Raw genomic sequence first — 18,719 nt, forward strand, 5'->3', positions numbered from 1 at the left:
AGACTATCTGGACATATGCCCTACCCATTGCTCACAGGTTTCCTCCTCCACTTCCTCTTTGGTCATTCATATGCCTCTGAACTATCTGTTTTCTGCTTAGAGCTTCAGGGAGTTAGGAACTTATCCCATCTTTCAGAAGCCTGATTAACTCTTTAGTCAACACCTTAATTGTGTTTATGCTTTCTTATCTTTCTGTTTAAAACTACTCTTGTACAGAAATCCCTTGTGGAAGGTGGACCATCTTAGATGATGCTTGGACTTAGCTAAAGAGACAGTTTTAAAGTTTATTAAATTGTATTGTGTTTAATTTTAGTCTGTTGGCAATGAAGAGAAACATTTCTGTGCTTGTGCGTGGACAGTTCTCTAAGGAAAGCAGGTGGGAGCTGGTGCAATGGAGCTGTGACATCCAGCTGCAGACCTCAGTGAAGAAGTCTGGTGTGAGGAAAAGTGATGCAAGTCCTGGTGGCCTATGAGGGAACCTGTGGGCCTATGGGCTTGGGGAGATGAGGAGCAAGGTGGTCCATACAGTGTTACACCTCAAGGGACTGCTTCTCCCACCTGTCCAGATGTCTTCAGGAGACCCTCTGGATCAATAGCCATTGTAGAATGCTGCTATCACTTCTTCCATAAAATGAAACATGATAGAAAATACCTTTGAAAGAAAAAATCCTCCTTTATGAAATCTTCTTTGAAATCTTCGACATTAAGTACCCAACTGAAACCTTTCCAATTAGTTGTACAGGACTTGAAGAGAATTACGAGAAGAGCATGGCTCATTAGGGCTTTCTGTATTTTAATGAGCCTCATGGCATATTTGGTGCTGACTCCATGAACCTCAGATACAGAGGGAAGATTGAAGAAACCTCTCAAGAAGTCAAAGTCAGAAGCAAAGTCCAAAGTACTTTGAAGAACTAATGGGCCCTGCTGAGGGCCATTACTGACAAAACCTCCCCATGGACTTGTTAGACCAGATAATTGGAGGCCATGATGACAAAGGCAAAGTACAGGCAGCTCTGATGCTAAGAACACCCTTGGTTTGTTTTATGAAGCAGAAAGACCAAGCCCTGACCCTCATGCGTGTCTCAGGGCTCTTCCTTGGGATGTGAGGAGTGCGATGCCAAGTGAAGGACAACAGTATAACGCCTCCTGGCCTCCCCCGGGGAGTGCAAGGAGGCAATGAGGCCCTATTACTATGAGGATGACGTGTCTCCTCTTAGGCCTTTGTGGCAAGGACATCAGCCATAGCCAAGGGGACAAAGACCCCAGTTCTGTCAGGGCCTTTCAGCCTTGCCAGCACCCTTGGCCATCTGCACCACACGCCATCCTACACTGTGCCATGTCTGTGCCTGTTTCCCTGCAGGCTGAGGACACACAATGCACTCCCCCACCTTGTTCTCACCCCGGTATGTCCCTACTTGTACTGCTGTCTCTCCATCTTCATCAGCTGTTCCTTGAAACACAAATCCATAGGCTGATCCAGACTCCCTCCAATTGACTTTTTGCACCACAGCACTGCCCTCAGAGTGACATTTCTTTATTCTCAGGTCCACTCTGGACCCCCAAAGCTGCAGTTTCTGGTGGCTTTCCTTTCTCATGTTGTTTCCCACTACCCAACCATGTCTGCCATCATCTCAAAGAGATTTTTCAAGCTGTCTCAAGCTACTACTATTCCCTCCTCAGCCTTCAGTTCACCAGGCTAAAGAAGCCCAGGTCTCTCAGCCTCTCCAAACATGACCCCTAAGCCCATCTTGTCAGTCTTTCTCTGGCCATGAGACAGTTCCTCCCCCTTCCTCCAGAACGGGGAGCCCCACACCGGTGCATGCTACTCCAGATGTGGCCACACCAGTGCTGAGTCAAGATGGACAGTAACTCCCCTTGACTGCATGGCCCCACTCCTCCCAGTGCAGCCCAGTGTGCTCCTGGCTATATTCCTGTTTAGCACCACTGACTGCTATAGCATCCCTTGTAATGCCCAAGTCCTTCTCCCTGAGGTTGCTCCTCAACCAGTCATGTCTGAGCCCACCTTGATGTACGTGTGTTGTGGTTTAACCCTGGTAGACAGCTGAGTCCCACACAGCCACTCGCTCACTCATGATGTCATATGGTATGGAATATTCCCTTGGTCAGTTGGGGTCGATTGTCCCAGCTAATTCTCCTCACAAGTTCTCATGCACCCCCAGCCTACTTGCTGGTGGAGCAGCATGAGAAGCAGAAAAGGCCTTGATGCAATGCAAGCACTGCTCAGCAATAACTAAAACATCGACGTGTTATCAACACTGTTTTGGTCACAAATCCAAACCACGGCAGCATACGGGCTGCTATGATGAAAATTAATTCCACCCTAGCCAAAACCAGTACAACAGGGTAGTTCTGCTCCCTGATGCAGAACATCAGAAGATGAGAAGCAAAATCCCTTTGCTTAAGAAAAAATTCTGGAGGTTTCTGTTGGTCAAATCCCAGAGTTTCTCAAGGTCTGTTTGGAGTGAAGCTCCGTTGTGTCAGTGGTTAATGTAGATGGCTCACCTGACTTGTGGTGCCTCTAAGAAGATCACAGCAATAGGAATTAAAGGACATGACAGATAATAAATAAAAAGAGCAGATATTAGTTAAATGAAATTGTAGTGCGAAAGTCTGTAGCTTTGCCTTGGGATAGCTGATGAGACTGTTGAGAGCTTGTGGGTCAGGATTAGCCAGGCAGACCAACAGGGGTGACTTTTTAGTAGCTGTCTTGATTGGGAAGAAGTAGATGAAGCCTTCTTCAGGCCACTGGAAGAAGCCTCATGTTCTCACACCCTAGTCTTCCTGGTGTTGGAATTGAACCACCTTGGTAGCTGCCTGAGGGGCAATATAGGAAGGCACACCCTGTCCAGAAATCTTCTGTAGGACATCAATGATAACTTCACAAGCGTGCAGGGATGAGGTTAGGAAAGCCAAAGCCCAGCTCAAGCTGAATTTGTCTACCAACCTGAAGAGCAACAAAAAAATTTACTACAAGTACATAAAAAGCAAAAGGAAGAATAAGGAACATGTACATCGTATATGGTCCAAGATACGGAAAAGCCTGAGATAGTCAATGTCTTCCTCACCTCGGTCTTTACTGCTAGGACCAGCCTTCAGGCACTGCAGGACCCTAAGACCAGAGGGAAATCTGGAGCAAGGAAGACTTACTCTTGGTGCAGGAGTCTCAGGTTAGGGAACTTTCAAACAAACTGGATATACCTAAGTCTGTAGGAACTAAGGGGATGCACCATGCGTGCTGAGGGAGCTGGCTGATGTCACTGTGAGGCCACTCTCGATTATTTTTTAAAGGTCATGGTTAATGGAAGAGGTTCCTGAGGACTGGAAGAAAGCAAATGTCAATCCTGTCTCAAAGAAGGGCCAGAAGGAGGATCTGGGGAGCTGTCAGCCTGTCAGCCTGTCTTCTCTAACAGCCTCCTGGACACACTGATGAAATATAAGTTAGATAAGAGGAAAGTGAGGTGGACTGACAACTAACTGAACAGCCAGGCTCAAAGGGTTGTGACCAGTGGTGCAAAGCCCAGCAGGAGGTACCATGAGCTGTGGTGAAAGGCACCTAAGCTAGGTCCTCAGTCTGGGAGTTGCCAGCAGGTGGTGGCAGTGGCTGCAGCTCCCAAAAGACCCCTTACCCCATGAGCAGCAGCGAGTCCTGTTCTGACCATGGAGAGCTTCTCTGGCTGCAACAGAGCTTCTGGGAGCACTGGGTTGGCACTGTCCACCCAACATGTCTCCGCTAGGTGTCTCTTGGTTCCCTGGAACCATCGCAGTGACAAGGGGGAGAGACCTGCCTGGCTGGGGCTGGGGCTGGGGCTTGTACGAGGAGACAAGGTCTGGAATGAGGCTTCTGGGACAATTTCTTCTACCTGTTCATGCAGCAGCAAGCCAGGATGGATATTTGGACTGAGGGACTCTTCTTGAGATCCCCCACGGATGTGAGGATGATCTACAGTTTCCCAAGTTCTCCTCTATATGCTGCCTTTTCTGGTGGGGATCACAGAGGCTGCCAGCTCTGCAGAGGACCCAGGAGAGGCCTTGTCCTTTCTGTGGTCACAGCTGGACCCCAGTCCTCCAGCTCAGCCCCAGCTGAGAAGCCTTGTCTGGGGGTGACTTTTGGGGTAAGGGCTGACACATGGGATGGGAAAGGTTGTCTCAAAGACATGTGCTGGGCACAGGGACTGAAGTACCACAGCAAAATGATGTGGCTTCTTGGTCAATACTTCCTTCAGTGTGAGTTCTGACACAGGGTTCCAGCCTTCTATTCCATGCCACCTTTCAGGAGGGACAACAGAACTAAGGGATGGCAAGTGGTGGACAACAATCCTTCTCCAGTCACTTCCCAGGCCTGGTGGAGCACCAGGACACAAAGAACTTCTGGCTCTGCACTGTGAGCATGCTTTAAGGTACCAAACTCTGGTTATTATCTTGAAGTAGCTGGACACCACCATTTTTCTCCCCAAGGCAATTTCCAGCCCTGGTCAGCTCCTGTCTGTTCTCTCCCCATCCCTCCTCTGATCTGGCCTGGTGCTCCTGGTCCCTTGCCTGTGCTTTTCACAGGGCCCCAAGCTGACAGTGATGCTCTACAGAGCAAGTGGGCTGTGGGACCATGGGGGTGACTCTACACTGTCTGTGCTGCTCAGGGAGGGATGCAGATGCAGCTGGATGGGCTGCACTGACACTGAGCTCCTTTCCAGGGTTCTAAGGCTATGGAAGGAGCTCAGAGCATTTCTTGTGACTCGGAGTGCTTTCCAGTGCACACATTGAACCATCCATGGGCTTTTACTGAAGGAGTCATGAGTCAATCTCCAGTCTCCTTTTTGTGATTTTGTGATTTTTGGGTCCCCACAGCCTCCCCTGGGATGGGAGAGCCCTTGTTTGCTTGTGGATACTTAAATATAGTGCTTTGCCTTTGGGTGACTCCACCTTGGATGGTCCCTTCTTTTGGGAGACCCACACCCAGGCACATGGCGTCTCTGCAGATGCCCTCTGCTCTCCTGGCATCTCGTGTTTCCCCTCCAGAAAGCTGGGCAGCTGTCACTCAGCTCTGCTGCATGTGGGAGAGGCCTAAGCAGGCACTTCAGCATCCATTCACTCCAGTGGCACTGGGCATCCACAAGTGAGAGCTGAGTCCAGTCTTCACTCCCCAACACATCTCCCTGTGCCCTTCCTCTTGAGCCCACTGAGAACCAAGCTCAGCAACAGGCCATGCCAAGTGCAGTTCCTGGAGCCTAGTCCCAGCTTCAGCAAAAAGAAGAGCCCAACCTTCAGGAGCTGCCCTTGGGAGATATCCTTTTATTACAGAGATGCTTCTTAGGAAGCCAGCTCTGACACCATAATGAAACATTTACCAAAGGCTTATGTATTATTCGGCTAGGATCATGCTTCTGTAGATGTGGAGTGAATACAAACATTCCTGTATGAACATGATCACCACATATTAAAAAAAAGCCTGCCCTGAGAAAAGCTGGGAAGAGCCTGTGAGGAGACATATGCAGCTTACTGCTGCTGAAGGTAAACCCATTGAATCAGTTTCTTCAAAGCTTCCTTGAGCTCCTGGTTTCTCATGCTGTAGATGAGGGGGTTCACTGCCGGAGGCACCACTGAGTACAGAACTGTCGTCACAGGTCCAGTGATGGGGAAGAGATGGAGGGGGGTTTCAGGTAGATAAACATAGCAGTGCTGGCAAACAGGGAGACCCTGGCCAGGTGAGGGAGGCACGTGGAAAAGGCTTTGTGGCGTCCTTGCTGAGAGGGGATCCTCAGCACGGCCGTGAAGATCTGCACATAGGACAGCACAATGAAAACAAAACACCCAAGACCAAGGACAAAAGAGGTGCCAAGGAGCCCAACTTCTCTGAGGCAGGAGTGTGAGCAGGAGAACTTGAGGATCTGGGACACTTCACAGAAGAACTGCTCCACAGCATTACCTTGGCAAAGTGCTATGGAAAAGGTATTGGCCGTGTGCAGCACAGCATTAAGAAAACCACTGTCCCAGGCAGCTGCTGTCATGTGGACACAAGCTCTGCTGCTCAGGAAGGTCCCGTAGTGCAGGGGTTTGCATAGGGCAACGTAGCGGTCATAGGCCATGACAGTGAGAAGAGAATACTCTGCACCAAACAAGAAGAATACAAAGAAGACCTGGGCAGCACATCCCAAGTAGGAGATGGCCCTGGTGTCCCAGAAGGAATAGGCCATGGACTTGGGGACAGTGGTGGAGATGGAGCCAATGTCAAGAAGGGAGAGGCTGAGGAGGAAGAAGCACATGGGGGTGTGGAGGCGGTGGTCATAGGCTATGGCGATGATGATGAGGCCATTTCCCAGGAGGGCAGCCAGGTAGATGCCCAGGAAGAGCCAGAAGAGCAAGAGCTGCAGCTCCCGTGTATCTGTGAATGCCAGGAGGAGGAACTTGGTGATGGAGTTGCTGTTGGACATTTGCTGGCTATGGTTATCTGTTGAGAAGGAAAAGGCAGTACTGAGTTAGACCACACTTCTCCAAGCAAAACCTATTGCATATCTCGTAGCAATCCCACCCTCAGACTCTCTCTTTTCAGGAAGAACTCTCTGATGTGTAGCTCCGTCACCTGAGCTCCGGGTTTTGCTACCTGAGGCAGCCATTGGGAGGGGGACTCTGTAATGGGCTCCTGAGGAGTCCTTGCTGTGCAGCAAGAGGGAACTAGGAATGTGGGGTGATCTCAAATTAAAAGTACTCATGATATATCAAAGAGCTTTTCAGAACTGTTGTTGACCATTTGCCAAGCTGCAGAACAGAGCTGAGGGGATTTTGATTTGTTTATTTTGTTCTAGTTGCACCTGCCAACATTTAGGAGTGGTTTTGGATAGTTGTTCTCATGCACTCCAAGTGAAATCCTGTGGGTCCTGAGAGGCAAAGGGACTGTCCCTTAGTGCAGAGTGAGGAGAGCTGCTCTGCCCGTCAGTCCTGTTCTCAACTGCTCTTTGCTGGCAACTTGGAGCTGGAGGATGATCACACTCAGGTATTCCCCTAAAAAGGAACTGAACACTGCTGAGAGAAGAGGAATCCAGGTTCAAAGAGCAAGTTGACAGACTCCTCACTTTTTCTCAGGGTACCTGATGAGGATCTCAGCTCTCCTCTCCCAGACTGGGACACAGAGGGATCATTGCAGCTGCCCATGCACAACAGCCCAGCAGCATTTCTGTGGCCTTAGCACTGAGGTGTCTTCTCCATGAGGATCCTAGACAGCACGGAGATACTGTGGGAGAGCTGTGCCCCTCTGGAGGACACCCTGCAGCCCAGCACGACACCCAGAGAAATAGCTGAATGTCCTGAAGTTGTCTGGAGGAGACCTGAGCACTTTGCTCCCACAGACACATCTGCATAGCAGGACCCAAAGGGTTGGCATCTCAACAAGGAGCTGAACCTGCCACTCCCGACACCCACCCCCCACACAGACTCAGCAAATCCAACGGTGAGAACAAGGGCAGCACAGGCAGGAGGGGATGGGCACGAAATGCCACAGTGCTTCTGCCAAGGGAGGAGGGACATGCAAAGACAGATGGAAATCTGAAATTTGTCCTTTTCTGGGCTCTGCTGCAGGGGCAATGCACGCCCGAGACCCCATGGGCTCTGCTTAGGCTGGGAAAGGAGACCAGGGAGGAGTTGCTCAGGGGAAGGTGTCTGTGCAACAGGGACGGCAAGGAGGTGCCCACATCCCCCTCCCCAGCTTTTCTGGCAGCAGGTCCCTCTCACTCCCTGCCTGTGTCTCTGCTGCTTGGAGCTCTTCCTGCCAGGAGCCGTCTCCCTGTCCGCAGCTCAACTCCCTGTCAGTGCTCACAAACCCCATGCCACTTGCTGTGCACTCACCTCTGCCCTGCAAATACCTCCCAGGGGAAGGGCACTGCCCAGAGGCATCTCTGTGTGTGCAGAGGCTAAAGACCAGATCACAGAAAACCTGACGTGGCTGGAAAGGGGAAGATGTTGCTGAGTTGATGAGCTCCTTGATAAGTTCCCGTAGAAATGTCATGAGGTAGAGATGAAGCTGTGAGAAACTCTGACCCATACAGCGCTCTCCTGAGAGCAGAAGGACCCTGCCCTACCCTGTCCTGCCCTGCCTGCCCTGCCCTGCCCTACCCTGCTGGGGGTTGCTCCTTCCACCCAGAAATTCTTCCTACATAGTTGTGGAAAGTGTGACTCTGGCAGAAGGAAGAGTCCCTGTCTCAGCATGCAGCCCCCTGGGGTGTAGGGACCCTACTCAGAAGGACAACCCTGGGCACCCCTGGCTGCATACCTGGCTTCACACCCCTGCAGCCATCCCTGGGAGAAGGGAGTTGTCTTGACCTGTCCCTCCGATGGTGTAGCAAGCAATCCCTGCTCTGGAGCATGTCTTCCTGCTGCACACCAGGAAGGTGGGCAGCAGGAAGGTCCTGTCAGCTGTGCCATGTGCCAGGTCTTGGAGACACATCCAGGCACTATTCTGCATTGCTCTGCAGTCAGAGGCTTACCCTGTCAAGGGCTGTGAAGATTTCTGCCCTGGTGAGCTCTCACCTCTTCTTCCACCCCACACTGCCTTTAACCTCTTTCCCACTTCTCTTGTCTGTCTTTGCTGCCTGCAGGCAGTGCCCTCAGCCCTGCTGCTCTCTGCAGAGGAGCTGCTCCTGGGCAGAGCTGTCTCTGCAGCGCTGCCTGGTTGCCATGTGTTCCTTCCATCCCAGGAGCTCAGCCCAGCTCAGCAGCAGAGGACCAGCCCAAGGCAGCACTTTCTCTGTCCCCTCTGGGATCCCTCGAGGTGAACCTGGGGCTCCAGGGGAACCTGCTGTGAAACAGGCTGAAGTCATCCCTTGTTTTCCCTCCCTCAGCTGGAGAGAGACACTTCTTTCCATCCGTGTCATTTTCCCTAGAAGAGAGTTAGGTCCAAGAATCACCTCTTCTTGTCCCACTATGGGACAGGGCACACAGACAGTGAAAGGGAGGAATCTCCTGTACCCATGCAAACCACAGGTGACACCTGAGGTGCCAGAGCTGGTCCAAGACACTTGCAGGTAACTGTAAGTTCTGATGGAGCAATTCAGAGGGACAGGGCAGTGTCTGGGGTCATCATTTTGGAGGCCGGTGGGGCATTCCTTTGGCCAGCTAAGTGACAGCAGATGCCCATATTTAGGACAATGAAGCCTGATCCTGCTCATTACATTCAAGGCAGCCTGTAGAGCTATTCCTCTGAGCAAACGGAGTCATTGCTGTTGGGAGAGCTAAGTGTCTCTCTCTTCTCCACCATATCTCCTTTGGCAGTTATGGCAGGTTTCTCTTAGACTCCCCTGCAATGCCTAACCTAATTCAGGGCAGCTGCACAATGTAAAGGTTAAGTACCTCCTTGGTGCTACCTGAGATGGCAGGGCTCTCCAGCACAACCGCATGCAGCCAGCAGGGACAGCACAAGACCTGCAGGAACACCATCCCCATTCAGAGCAGCCATATAACAGGCCCCAAGAGAACCTCAGACATGGTCTTCCCTTTCATTCAGGCAACTGCAGTGAAGCAAGTCCTGACCCATCTCTATCCAGTAGATGTAGGCAGTGCTCCTCCCACATCCTTTGGTCATCCCTTTGGTGATGCAACTAAGGAACAGATCAATGATTTTCAGTGTTCCTGGAACATGACATGTGCGTAGCTAAGGGGATTTTCAAAAGCACTTTGTCTTTTCTGGAGATCAGCTTCACCTGCACCATAGGCCGTCCAGGGATGCAGAGACTCCACAGACAGCAAAGCCCTCTCCTGCCAGGGCTGCACAGTCCAGCCCTGCAACTCTCTCGTCCTGAAGACAGCAGGATTTGCTCTCCAAGCGACATCTCATTTCCTCTTTACATTGCCACCTGCCACCCACCCCAGCATGCTCTGAAGCAAACCTTTGGCTTGTATGAAACCTGGGGCACGTGGTACCAGCTTGCTTTGTTACACATCTGAGCTTGGCCCTGGTGCCATGGCTGAGGTCCAGTAAATCTCTTTTCTGACATAAAGAACCTAGAATCAGGGAGAGGAAGGGGACAAAGGCTTATTTAGCCAGCCTGAGGAAGTCCTGGGATCAATGACTTCACATCTTACTGGAGACTTTAATGACCCTGTGTTGGGGCCTGGGTCGTGGAAGAACTATAGAGACGACATACAAGTACACTGTTGTGTACGTGCTGAGGCAGCATGAGACAGCAAGAAAGTATAAGGATGTGGCTTTGCTTAGGCTCATAGCATGTATCCAAACAGGACAGCAGAAGAGGCGCGTGGACAGAGCGTGCACAGTGCTTGCAGCCAATAGCTTAAGGCGTGATCGTGAGATAAGGAAGTATGTGTGCTGTAAAAGAGCTGTGTTAACTGCAATAAAGTGGCTTCAGAGCATCACATTGGTGTGCTGTAGTCCGTTCCTCGCATGGACCCCAACAACCCTGTGCATCAAGTTTACATGGCAAGGGTCTGGTAGCGCTGAGGGAGGGCTGGCTTCAAAATGGACCAGCCAAGGCCCAAAACCTGAGCCTATAAGCAGTTCTAGTGGCAACTCTGTGATATATTTAGTGGTGGACTTGGCAGTGCTAGGTTAGTGGTTGCACTTGATGATCTTAAAGGTCCTTCCCAACCAAAACCATTCTATGATTCTATAAAGGATTAAAAAGCGTGTACAGCAGCTGTAAGAGAGAGTGAGAAACATGTGAGAGAAACAATCCTGCAGGCACCAAGGTGAGTGAAGAAGGAGTGGGGGTGAGAGAGAGGCTTAGTGGGCACTTGGCACCACCACCCCCTGACATTCACAGGACAGCAGAGAGCAAATGCTCCTTTAGATGTCTGGAGGTCCTTTGCAGTAGCTTTTTTGCACAGCTGCCAGATGGGCCCACAAATGTGATGCTTACCTGGATCTGAAAACCTGTGCCATCCTTGTCAACCTTGGCTCTAGTAGCAATGAGAGAGTGGGGTCTCAGCTCCCAAGGGGAGTGCGGAAGGAGAGCAGCAGAGTGCAGATGCCGGGTGTCAGGGTGTCAGACTTTGGTCTAGGCCGGGAACTTTCAGTGGGCAGTATCACTCAAGGGGAGCAGAATTCAGTGCAACTGCTTTTCAAGGACAGCGTCCTCTAAGTGCATAAAGTGTCCATGCTGATAGTCCAGCAAACAAGTGGACATCTCAGGACACCAGTTTGGTTAAACAGGGAACTTGTTGGGAAGCTCCATAGAAAAAGGGAAGCAAAGAAGTTTTGGATAGAGGATCTCACTTCAACAGAGGAATTGATCCACATCCACTGCTGATTCTTCTCCTCCAGAGTCCTGCCTCAAGTCTCAAAGGCCTGGGAGACCATGCTGGGGAAGACTAAGGCAAAGAGGACATAGAGTATCTCAGATCTACCTCCACCTACTCTTACTAAATTCACCAGTGGTCAAGTATTTCCCTTGTTTCTTCTTTAGCTGTTTCTGAAGTAGTAAGAGCTCCTCTTGATACCCTTGCACCAAGGGTCAACACTGGGAAAGCTTTGCCTTCACTACAGCCATCCCTATTTCTAATTTCCTTTTTGAGTCCCTGCATCTACCTTCTATATGCTTTCTTTTTTCTATGGAGCTTCCAGATGAGTTCCCTCTTCAGCCAAGCTGGTCTCCTGAGATGTCTGGTTGTTTTCCTGTCTATTAGTACAGACAGATCTTGTGCTTGAAAGATTCTGTCCTGAAAGACCAGCTGTACTGAGGTCTGGTGCCCTTGAGCACTGCTGCCCATGGAATTCCCACCAAAAGTCCCCTGAAAAGGCAAAATTCTTCACCCGCTATTTCATGGTCACTACAGCCAAGGATGACAATGGTTTTTACATCCCTGATGAGCACTTGCTCTTTTGCAAGGGCCAGACTCAGGTGAGCATCACCTTTTTTGGCCTACCTGGCATCTGTATGAAGAAGTTGTCCCAAGAGACCCTAGAAACCTGCTGGACACTCAGAGAGTGTCTGTGATTCCCATCTTTAGAGGACTTCAGGTTCCACTCTGGCATGTTGCAGACAACTTGACCCTAGGGTTGATAACAGCTTCCTTCTGGGCAGGAGGCTCAGTTGGAGACTCCCGCCAGTCCCTTTCAGCCACTTCCACGACCTTGTCTTGCAAGCTCCTGCAGCGTTCCTTAGGAAAAGGGATTCAACTAGAGGTGAGGGTATCTAAACATGTACCTCTTTCTCTAAATAGATGGTATGTAAGTCGTAGACTCATAGGACAATTCAGGGTGGAAGGGAGCTTCAGAGGTCCCGAGTGCAACCTACGGCTCAAAACAGGGTCAGGTCTGACATCAGACCTTGTTGCTCAATGAAGGTAAGCATCCACAGAGTGTGCACATGAGCCAGGCATCTAAGACACCACTACCAAAATGGAGACAGGTCATTTGACCACTTCCCCAAACAAAGGGAGCTATCAGCATATGATGCCTCCTGAGGTTCTGAGGAACATGTGAGTTTTTGGTCCAGAGGAGTGTGATCCCTCCTGAGCTGTCCTGGCATATCTCCTGCCCTATGTGGTGCTTTAGGCTGTAAAGAAAATTAAAAATTCTCCTCTGACTGGGGGGTAATTTCACCTCCAAGCCAAAATGCAGAGCAGAACGAGGGATCTCAGAGCTCCCAGGCTCTCTGCTGCAGGGTTAGGACTTCAGAGATGTTACCAAAATGGATTTGCTTGCACTTTTTTCTTCTCTTCTAGTTTGTGCGCAGGTACCAGAAAGAAGGCAGCAGAAGCACACACTAGCTAAAATCCCTTTTTATTCCTGACAATGAAGGTGCCTCTTGGCTGGGAGCACGAGTAGGACCCCCCGTTACAACTCCCAACTCCTTATAAGCAATCTTAACACTACTCACATACACCTGTTTACAATTTAGATAACCTTCTGGCTTTGGCCATGACATTGCCTGTTACCATTGACATTTGAGTATTTGTACACGCGGCCCCTCCTGTGCAAGTGCGCTTAATGCATATTTATTAGCTGAATTTGAATGATTTTATTGCAATTTTGCTGATTTCAGCCACGTTGCTCTGGTCTCTTCTAGTAGCAAACAAGTGTATGGGCGAGGTCAGTCGGTAAAGTTCTCTTGCGCATGTCTTGGAAGCCATCTTTGTCTTTTGACCTTTTCTTATGTAAAATCTTGACATTTTCTTATGTAAAATGCCACGCTCCTCCTTTGTGTGCAAGGGGAGGGGGGAGTAGGACATACCATATAAGGCCATGCTGCCCCACTCCTTCATTTGTGAGCAGGGGGGCAGGACATACCACAGAATTACAGAATCAGCTAGGTTGGAAGAGATCTCTGTGATCATTGAGTCCAACCTTTGACCTAACACCACTGTGTAAACTAGACCATGGCACTAAGTGCTACATCTAGTCTTTTCTTAAACACCTCTAGGGATAGTGACTCCACCACCTCTCTGGGTGGCCCATCCCAATGCCTGATGACCCTTTCTGCAAAGAAATTTTTCCTAATGTCTAACCTGAACCTCCCCTGGCGAAGCTTGAGTCTATGTCCTCTAGTCCTGTCGCTAGTTGCCTGGGAGAAGAGGCCGACCCCCACCCCGCTACAACCTCCCTTCAGGTAGTTGTAGAGAGCGATAAGGTCTCCCCTCAGCCTCCTTTTCTCCAGGCTAAACAATCCCAGTTCCCTCAGCTGTTCCTCATAGGTCAGACCCTCCAGACCCTTCACCAGCTTTGTTGTACTCCTCCGGACTTGCTCCAGCACCTCAATGTCTTTCTTGAAGTGAGAGGCACAGAACTGGACACAGTACTCGAGGGGCTCCCCCACTAGTGCCAAGTACAGGGGGACGATCACTTCCCTAGTCCTGCTGGCCACACTATTCCTGATACAAACCAGGATGCTGTTGGCCTTCTTGGCCACCTGGGCACACTGCTGGCTCATGTTCAGCCGGCTGTCCACCAATACCCCCAGGTCCTTTTCCACTGGGCCACTTTCTAACCACACTTCCCCCACCCTGCAGCGCTGTGTGGGGTTGTTATGGCCAAAGTGTAGGACCCGGCACTTGGCCTTGTTGAATATCATACCATTGGTCTTGACCCATCTATTCAACCTGTCCAGATCCCTCTGCAGAGCCTTCCTACCCTCAGGCAGATCAACCCTCCCACCCAACTTGGTGTTGTCCACGAATTTACTGAAGGTGCACTCGATAACCTCATCCAGATCATCAATAAAGATATTAAACAGGACTGGGCCCAGTACTCAGCCCTGGGGGACACCACTAGTGACCAGACACCAACTGGATGCAGTATCCTTCATCACCACTCTCTGGGCCCGTACATACAGCCAGTTCTTACCACAGTGAAGTGTGCACCTGTCCAAGCTGTGGGCTGCCAGCTTATCCAGGAGAATGCCGTGAGAGACAGTATCAGAGGCTTTGCTGAAGTCCAAGTATACTACATCCACAGCCTTTCCCTCATCCACTAGGCAGATCACCTGGTCATAAAAAGAGATTAAGTTGGTCAGGCAGGAGCTGCCCTTCCTAAACCCATGCTGACTGGGCCTGATCCCCTGGTTGTCCTCTAGGTGCTGTGTAATCGCACTCAAGATGATCTGTTCCATGACCTTCCCCGGCACTGAGGTCAGGCTGACAGGCCTGTAGTTCCCAGGATCCTCCTTTCAGCCCTTCTTGTGCATAGGTGTTACATTGGCCAGCCTCCAGTCATCTGGGACCTCCCCAGTTAGCCAGGACTGATAATAAAAAACGGAGAGTGGCTTAGAAAGTTCTTCCACCATCTCCCTCAGTACCCTTGTGTGAATACCATCTGGTCCCATAGACTTGTGCGTGTCCAAGTCGCTAACTACTTACTCCTGAATTACAAGGGGTTTATTCTGCTCCCCGTCCCTGTCTACTGGCTCAGGGGGGCTGTTGCCCTGAGGATAACCGGTCTTACTGTGAACGACTGAGGCAAAAAAGGCATTAAGCACCTCGGCCTTTTCCTCATCCCTGGTCACAATGTTCTCCCCCACATCCAATAAAGAATGGAGATATTCCCTTGATCTCCTTTTATTGTTTATATATTTATAAAACCACTTTTTTTTTATTATCTCTTACTGTACTGGCCAGATTGAGTTCTAGTTGATCTTTCGCCTTTCTAATTTTCCTTCTACATGACCTAACAGCATCCTTGTACTCTTCTTGAGTTGCCTGCCCCCTTTTCCAAAGATCATAAACCTTCTTTTTTTCCCTAAGATCCTGAGAAAGTTCCCTGTTCAACCAGGCCGGACTTCTTCCCCCATGGCTCCTCTTTCGGCTCACGGGGATGGCCTGCTCCTGCACCTTTAAGATTTCTTTCTTAAAGTATGTCCAGCTTTCCTGGACCCCTTTGTTATTAAGAACTATTTCCCACGGGACTCTCTGAACCAGTGTCCTAAATAGGACAAAGTCTGCCCTCCGGAAGTCCAAGATAGAGCTTTTGTTGACACCCTTCCTTCCCCAAAAATTGAAAACTCTATCATTTCATGGTCGCTGTGCCCAAGACAGCCTCCAACCACCACTTCTCCCGCCAGACCTTCTCTGTTTGTAAACAGTAGGTCTAGTGGGGCACCTCCCTTGGTGGGCTCACTAACCAGTTGTGTTAGGAAGTTATCTTCCACACACTCCAGGAACCTCCTATACTGCCTCCTTTCCGCTGAGTTGAGTTTCCAGTAGACATCCGGCAAAATGAAGTCTCCTACTAGAACAAGGGCTAGTGATCATGAAACATCAGCCAGCTGCTTGTAGAATAGTTCATAAGCCTCTTCATCCTGGTTGGCTGGTCTATAACCAACTCCTACTAGGATATCTGCCTTGCTGGCCTTCCCCCTGATTCTTACCCATAGGCACTCAATCTTATCATCACTGTCCTTAAACTCTATACAATCAAAACACTCCCTAATTTAAAGAGTCACCCCATCACCTCTGTTTCCTCTCCTGTCCTTTCTGAAAAGCTTGTGGTCATCCATTACAGCACTCCAGTCGTGAGAGTCATCCCACCACGTTTCCATGATGGCAACCACGTCATATCTTTCCTGCCGCACAATGACCTCCAGTTCCTCCCGTTTGTTACCCATGCTGCGTGCGTTGGTGTAGATGCACTCAGCTGGGCTGTTGGTTTCTCCCCTGCTCTGGCATTCCACCCCTAGACTCGTTTCCAGCAAGCCAGGTGTTATCCCCCTCCCCCTTCAAGCCTAGACTCCAGCATTCTTGCTCACATGCAGGGCTGCTTGGCAGGTACCCCCCAACAGCCCTGATCATTTCCTTTGCTTCACCTTTTCTTTCCTTTTTTCCTCTCTTCCCACTCACAATTTCTTCCCGTTGACCATCCTTGTACCAACCCATGCAAACAACCCCCCTCTCTGTCCCCTGTCCTCCCTTGCCCTTTTTTGTTTTTTTTTTTTTTTTGTACCTTCATTTAGGGTTTCTGAGCTTCCACCATGAGAATTCCTACCTTGGTCAGTAATGCCATTAAACTAGTACCTCCTTCTATTATCTCTAGTGTCCTGCAATTCCTCATGCTGTGATCTAATCAGAGGCACCACAACTTTGGTAGGCCATCTGTACAAACACATTACAAGCTGTCAAAGCAGAGCTTCACTCCAGGGGGACCTTGAGAAACTTTGAGATTCGGCAAGAGGAGTCTCATGAAGTTTTACAAGGAGAAGTGGTAAGTCCTTTTTTGGGGGGCAGAATAACCCCAGACATGAGGGCAGGCTGGGACCTGAACAGCTCAGGAGTGACCCTGAGGAGAAGGGCCTGGGCGTTACAAGGGATGCCATAGTGAGTGGTGCATGCTCAAGGTTAATAAGGCCAACTGCATACAGGGCTGCATGAGGAGGAGTGTGGCCACCCAGTAAACAGAGTTATCATCCCTCTTGACTCAGCACTGGTGTGGTGATATCTGGACTAGTGTTTCTGGTTGTGGGGCTCCCAGGTCTAGAGGAATAGGGACGAACTAGGAGGCTCCAGTGGAGATCAGTCAGGATGGCCATTGGGGTTTGTGTGGAGAGCCTGAGGGCCCTGGGCTTCTTTAGCCTGGTGAAGTGGAGACTCAGGGCACTACAGTAGTAGCCTGCACCAGCTTGAAAGGTGATTTCAGAGATGACGGAGCTTTTCTTAGTAGTGGGAAGAGAAGGAAACCTCCACAAAGTGCAGCTTGGAAGGTTCAGACTGCAGGTGACAAAAAAGAAATCCCACTCAAAGGGTAGCTTGGTAGTGCAAGGTCACCCAGAGGGAGTCTGGATCAGCACATGGCTTTGTATTTCAAGGAACAGGCAGCAAAAATGGAAAGACACCACTGAAGGTATAGAAATGCTGGGGTGAGAGCTAGGTGGGAAGCCAAGATGGGTGTCTGCAGCCTGAAGGGAAAGAGGTGCAGGCATGGGACAGTGTAGGACAGCCTTCAGGAGAGATGGCGAAGGGCTCTGGCAAGACTAAAAGGCTCCGCAGGACTGAAGGCTTTGTCCCCTGGGCCATGGCAGTTGCCTCTGCCACTGACACCTACAAGGAGAAATTTTCTCTTGAGGGTCTGGGCTTTGTTTCCCTTGCTTGGAGAGACCAGTCAGTGTCACAGAATTTTCCTACACTTGGCGTTGCTCACCCTCACATCCCATTGTCCCGAGGAAGAGCCCTGAGCCACATGTGAGGGACAGGACCTGCCTTCCCAGGGCCTGAGGGTCAGGGCTTGGCCTTTCTGCTTCATCAAACAAGCCAAAGGGTTTTCTCAGCATTACAGCCACCTGCACAGGGCCTTTGCCTACCTGCAATCACAGCCTCCAATTATCTACTCTAACGAGTCCTTGGGGAGGCTTTGTCAGTAATCTCCTCCAGAGGGCCCATTAATGCTTCCAGGTACTTTGAGTTTTGCTTCTGACTTCTTGAGCAGTTTCTTCAATCTTCTTTCAGTACCTGAGGTTCAGGGACTCAGCACCCAATACACCATGGGGCTCATTAAAATATAGAAAACCCTAACGAGCCATGTATCTTCCAGTAATTTTCTTCAAGTCTTCAAGACTTGTACAGCTGATTAGAGAGGTTTCATAGTGTAGTTAAGGAGGAAGATTTCAAAGTCCAGATAATAAAAATGATTTATTTTATTTTAAAGGATATTTTTTGATACTTTTCAGTTTAAAGAAGAGGTGATATAAGAATTCTCCAAGTGCTATTGATCCAGAATTCTTCCTCAGGAGGTTTGGACAGCAAGGAAAAGAGTCTCTTGAGGTCTGACACTGTGTGGACAACTTTGCTTCTTACTTTCGCAACCCCACCATTTCTGTCATTGGCCAGCTGGGACTTAGGTCACTGTTCCTTGCATCAGACTTCTCCACTGAAGTCTGCAGCTGGATGTTACAACAACATTGCACCACCTCCCACCTGCTCTCCTTGGAGAACTGGCTGCACAGAGGCACAGAAGAATTTTTCCTATTTGCAAGGAAAGTAAACTAAATCATGATAAAATTTCATAAACAATAAGCTGCCTCTAATGAAATATCCTTTCTACAAGGGATAATCTTATGAGAAATGTTTTAGATAGGTAGATAACAAAGGATAGATATAAACATAATTAAAGAGTTGTCTAAGGAGACAATTAGACTGTTGAAAGACAGAAAGATTTTAACTAGCTGAAGCTCAAAACAGCAGCAGCTGACAAATGTGAGGAAACTGAAGGAAAAAATCATAGAATCATAGAATATCTCAAATTGGGAAACAGGACTTTCTGAACCCATATTGAC

General features: G+C 49.6%; 1 protein-coding gene across 1 annotated transcript in view; it reads right to left on the reverse strand.

Annotated features, from left to right (window-relative positions):
• LOC137668065 (olfactory receptor 14I1-like) overlaps positions 1-16,061 on the reverse strand; it is a 50,847-nt gene extending 34,786 nt beyond the window's left edge. Inside the window, exons 1-2 of the mRNA XM_068409361.1 lie at positions 15,908-16,061; positions 5,942-6,463 (exon numbers count right to left, since the gene is read on the reverse strand). Coding sequence (XP_068265462.1) covers positions 5,942-6,463; positions 15,908-16,061 — 676 coding nt within the window. The remainder of the gene's footprint in view (positions 1-5,941; positions 6,464-15,907) is intronic.
• Positions 16,062-18,719: the final 2,658 nt, after the last annotated feature.

This window comes from Nyctibius grandis, chromosome 10 (genome assembly GCF_013368605.1).
Source record: "Nyctibius grandis isolate bNycGra1 chromosome 10, bNycGra1.pri, whole genome shotgun sequence".
NCBI lineage: Eukaryota > Metazoa > Chordata > Aves > Nyctibiiformes > Nyctibiidae > Nyctibius > Nyctibius grandis.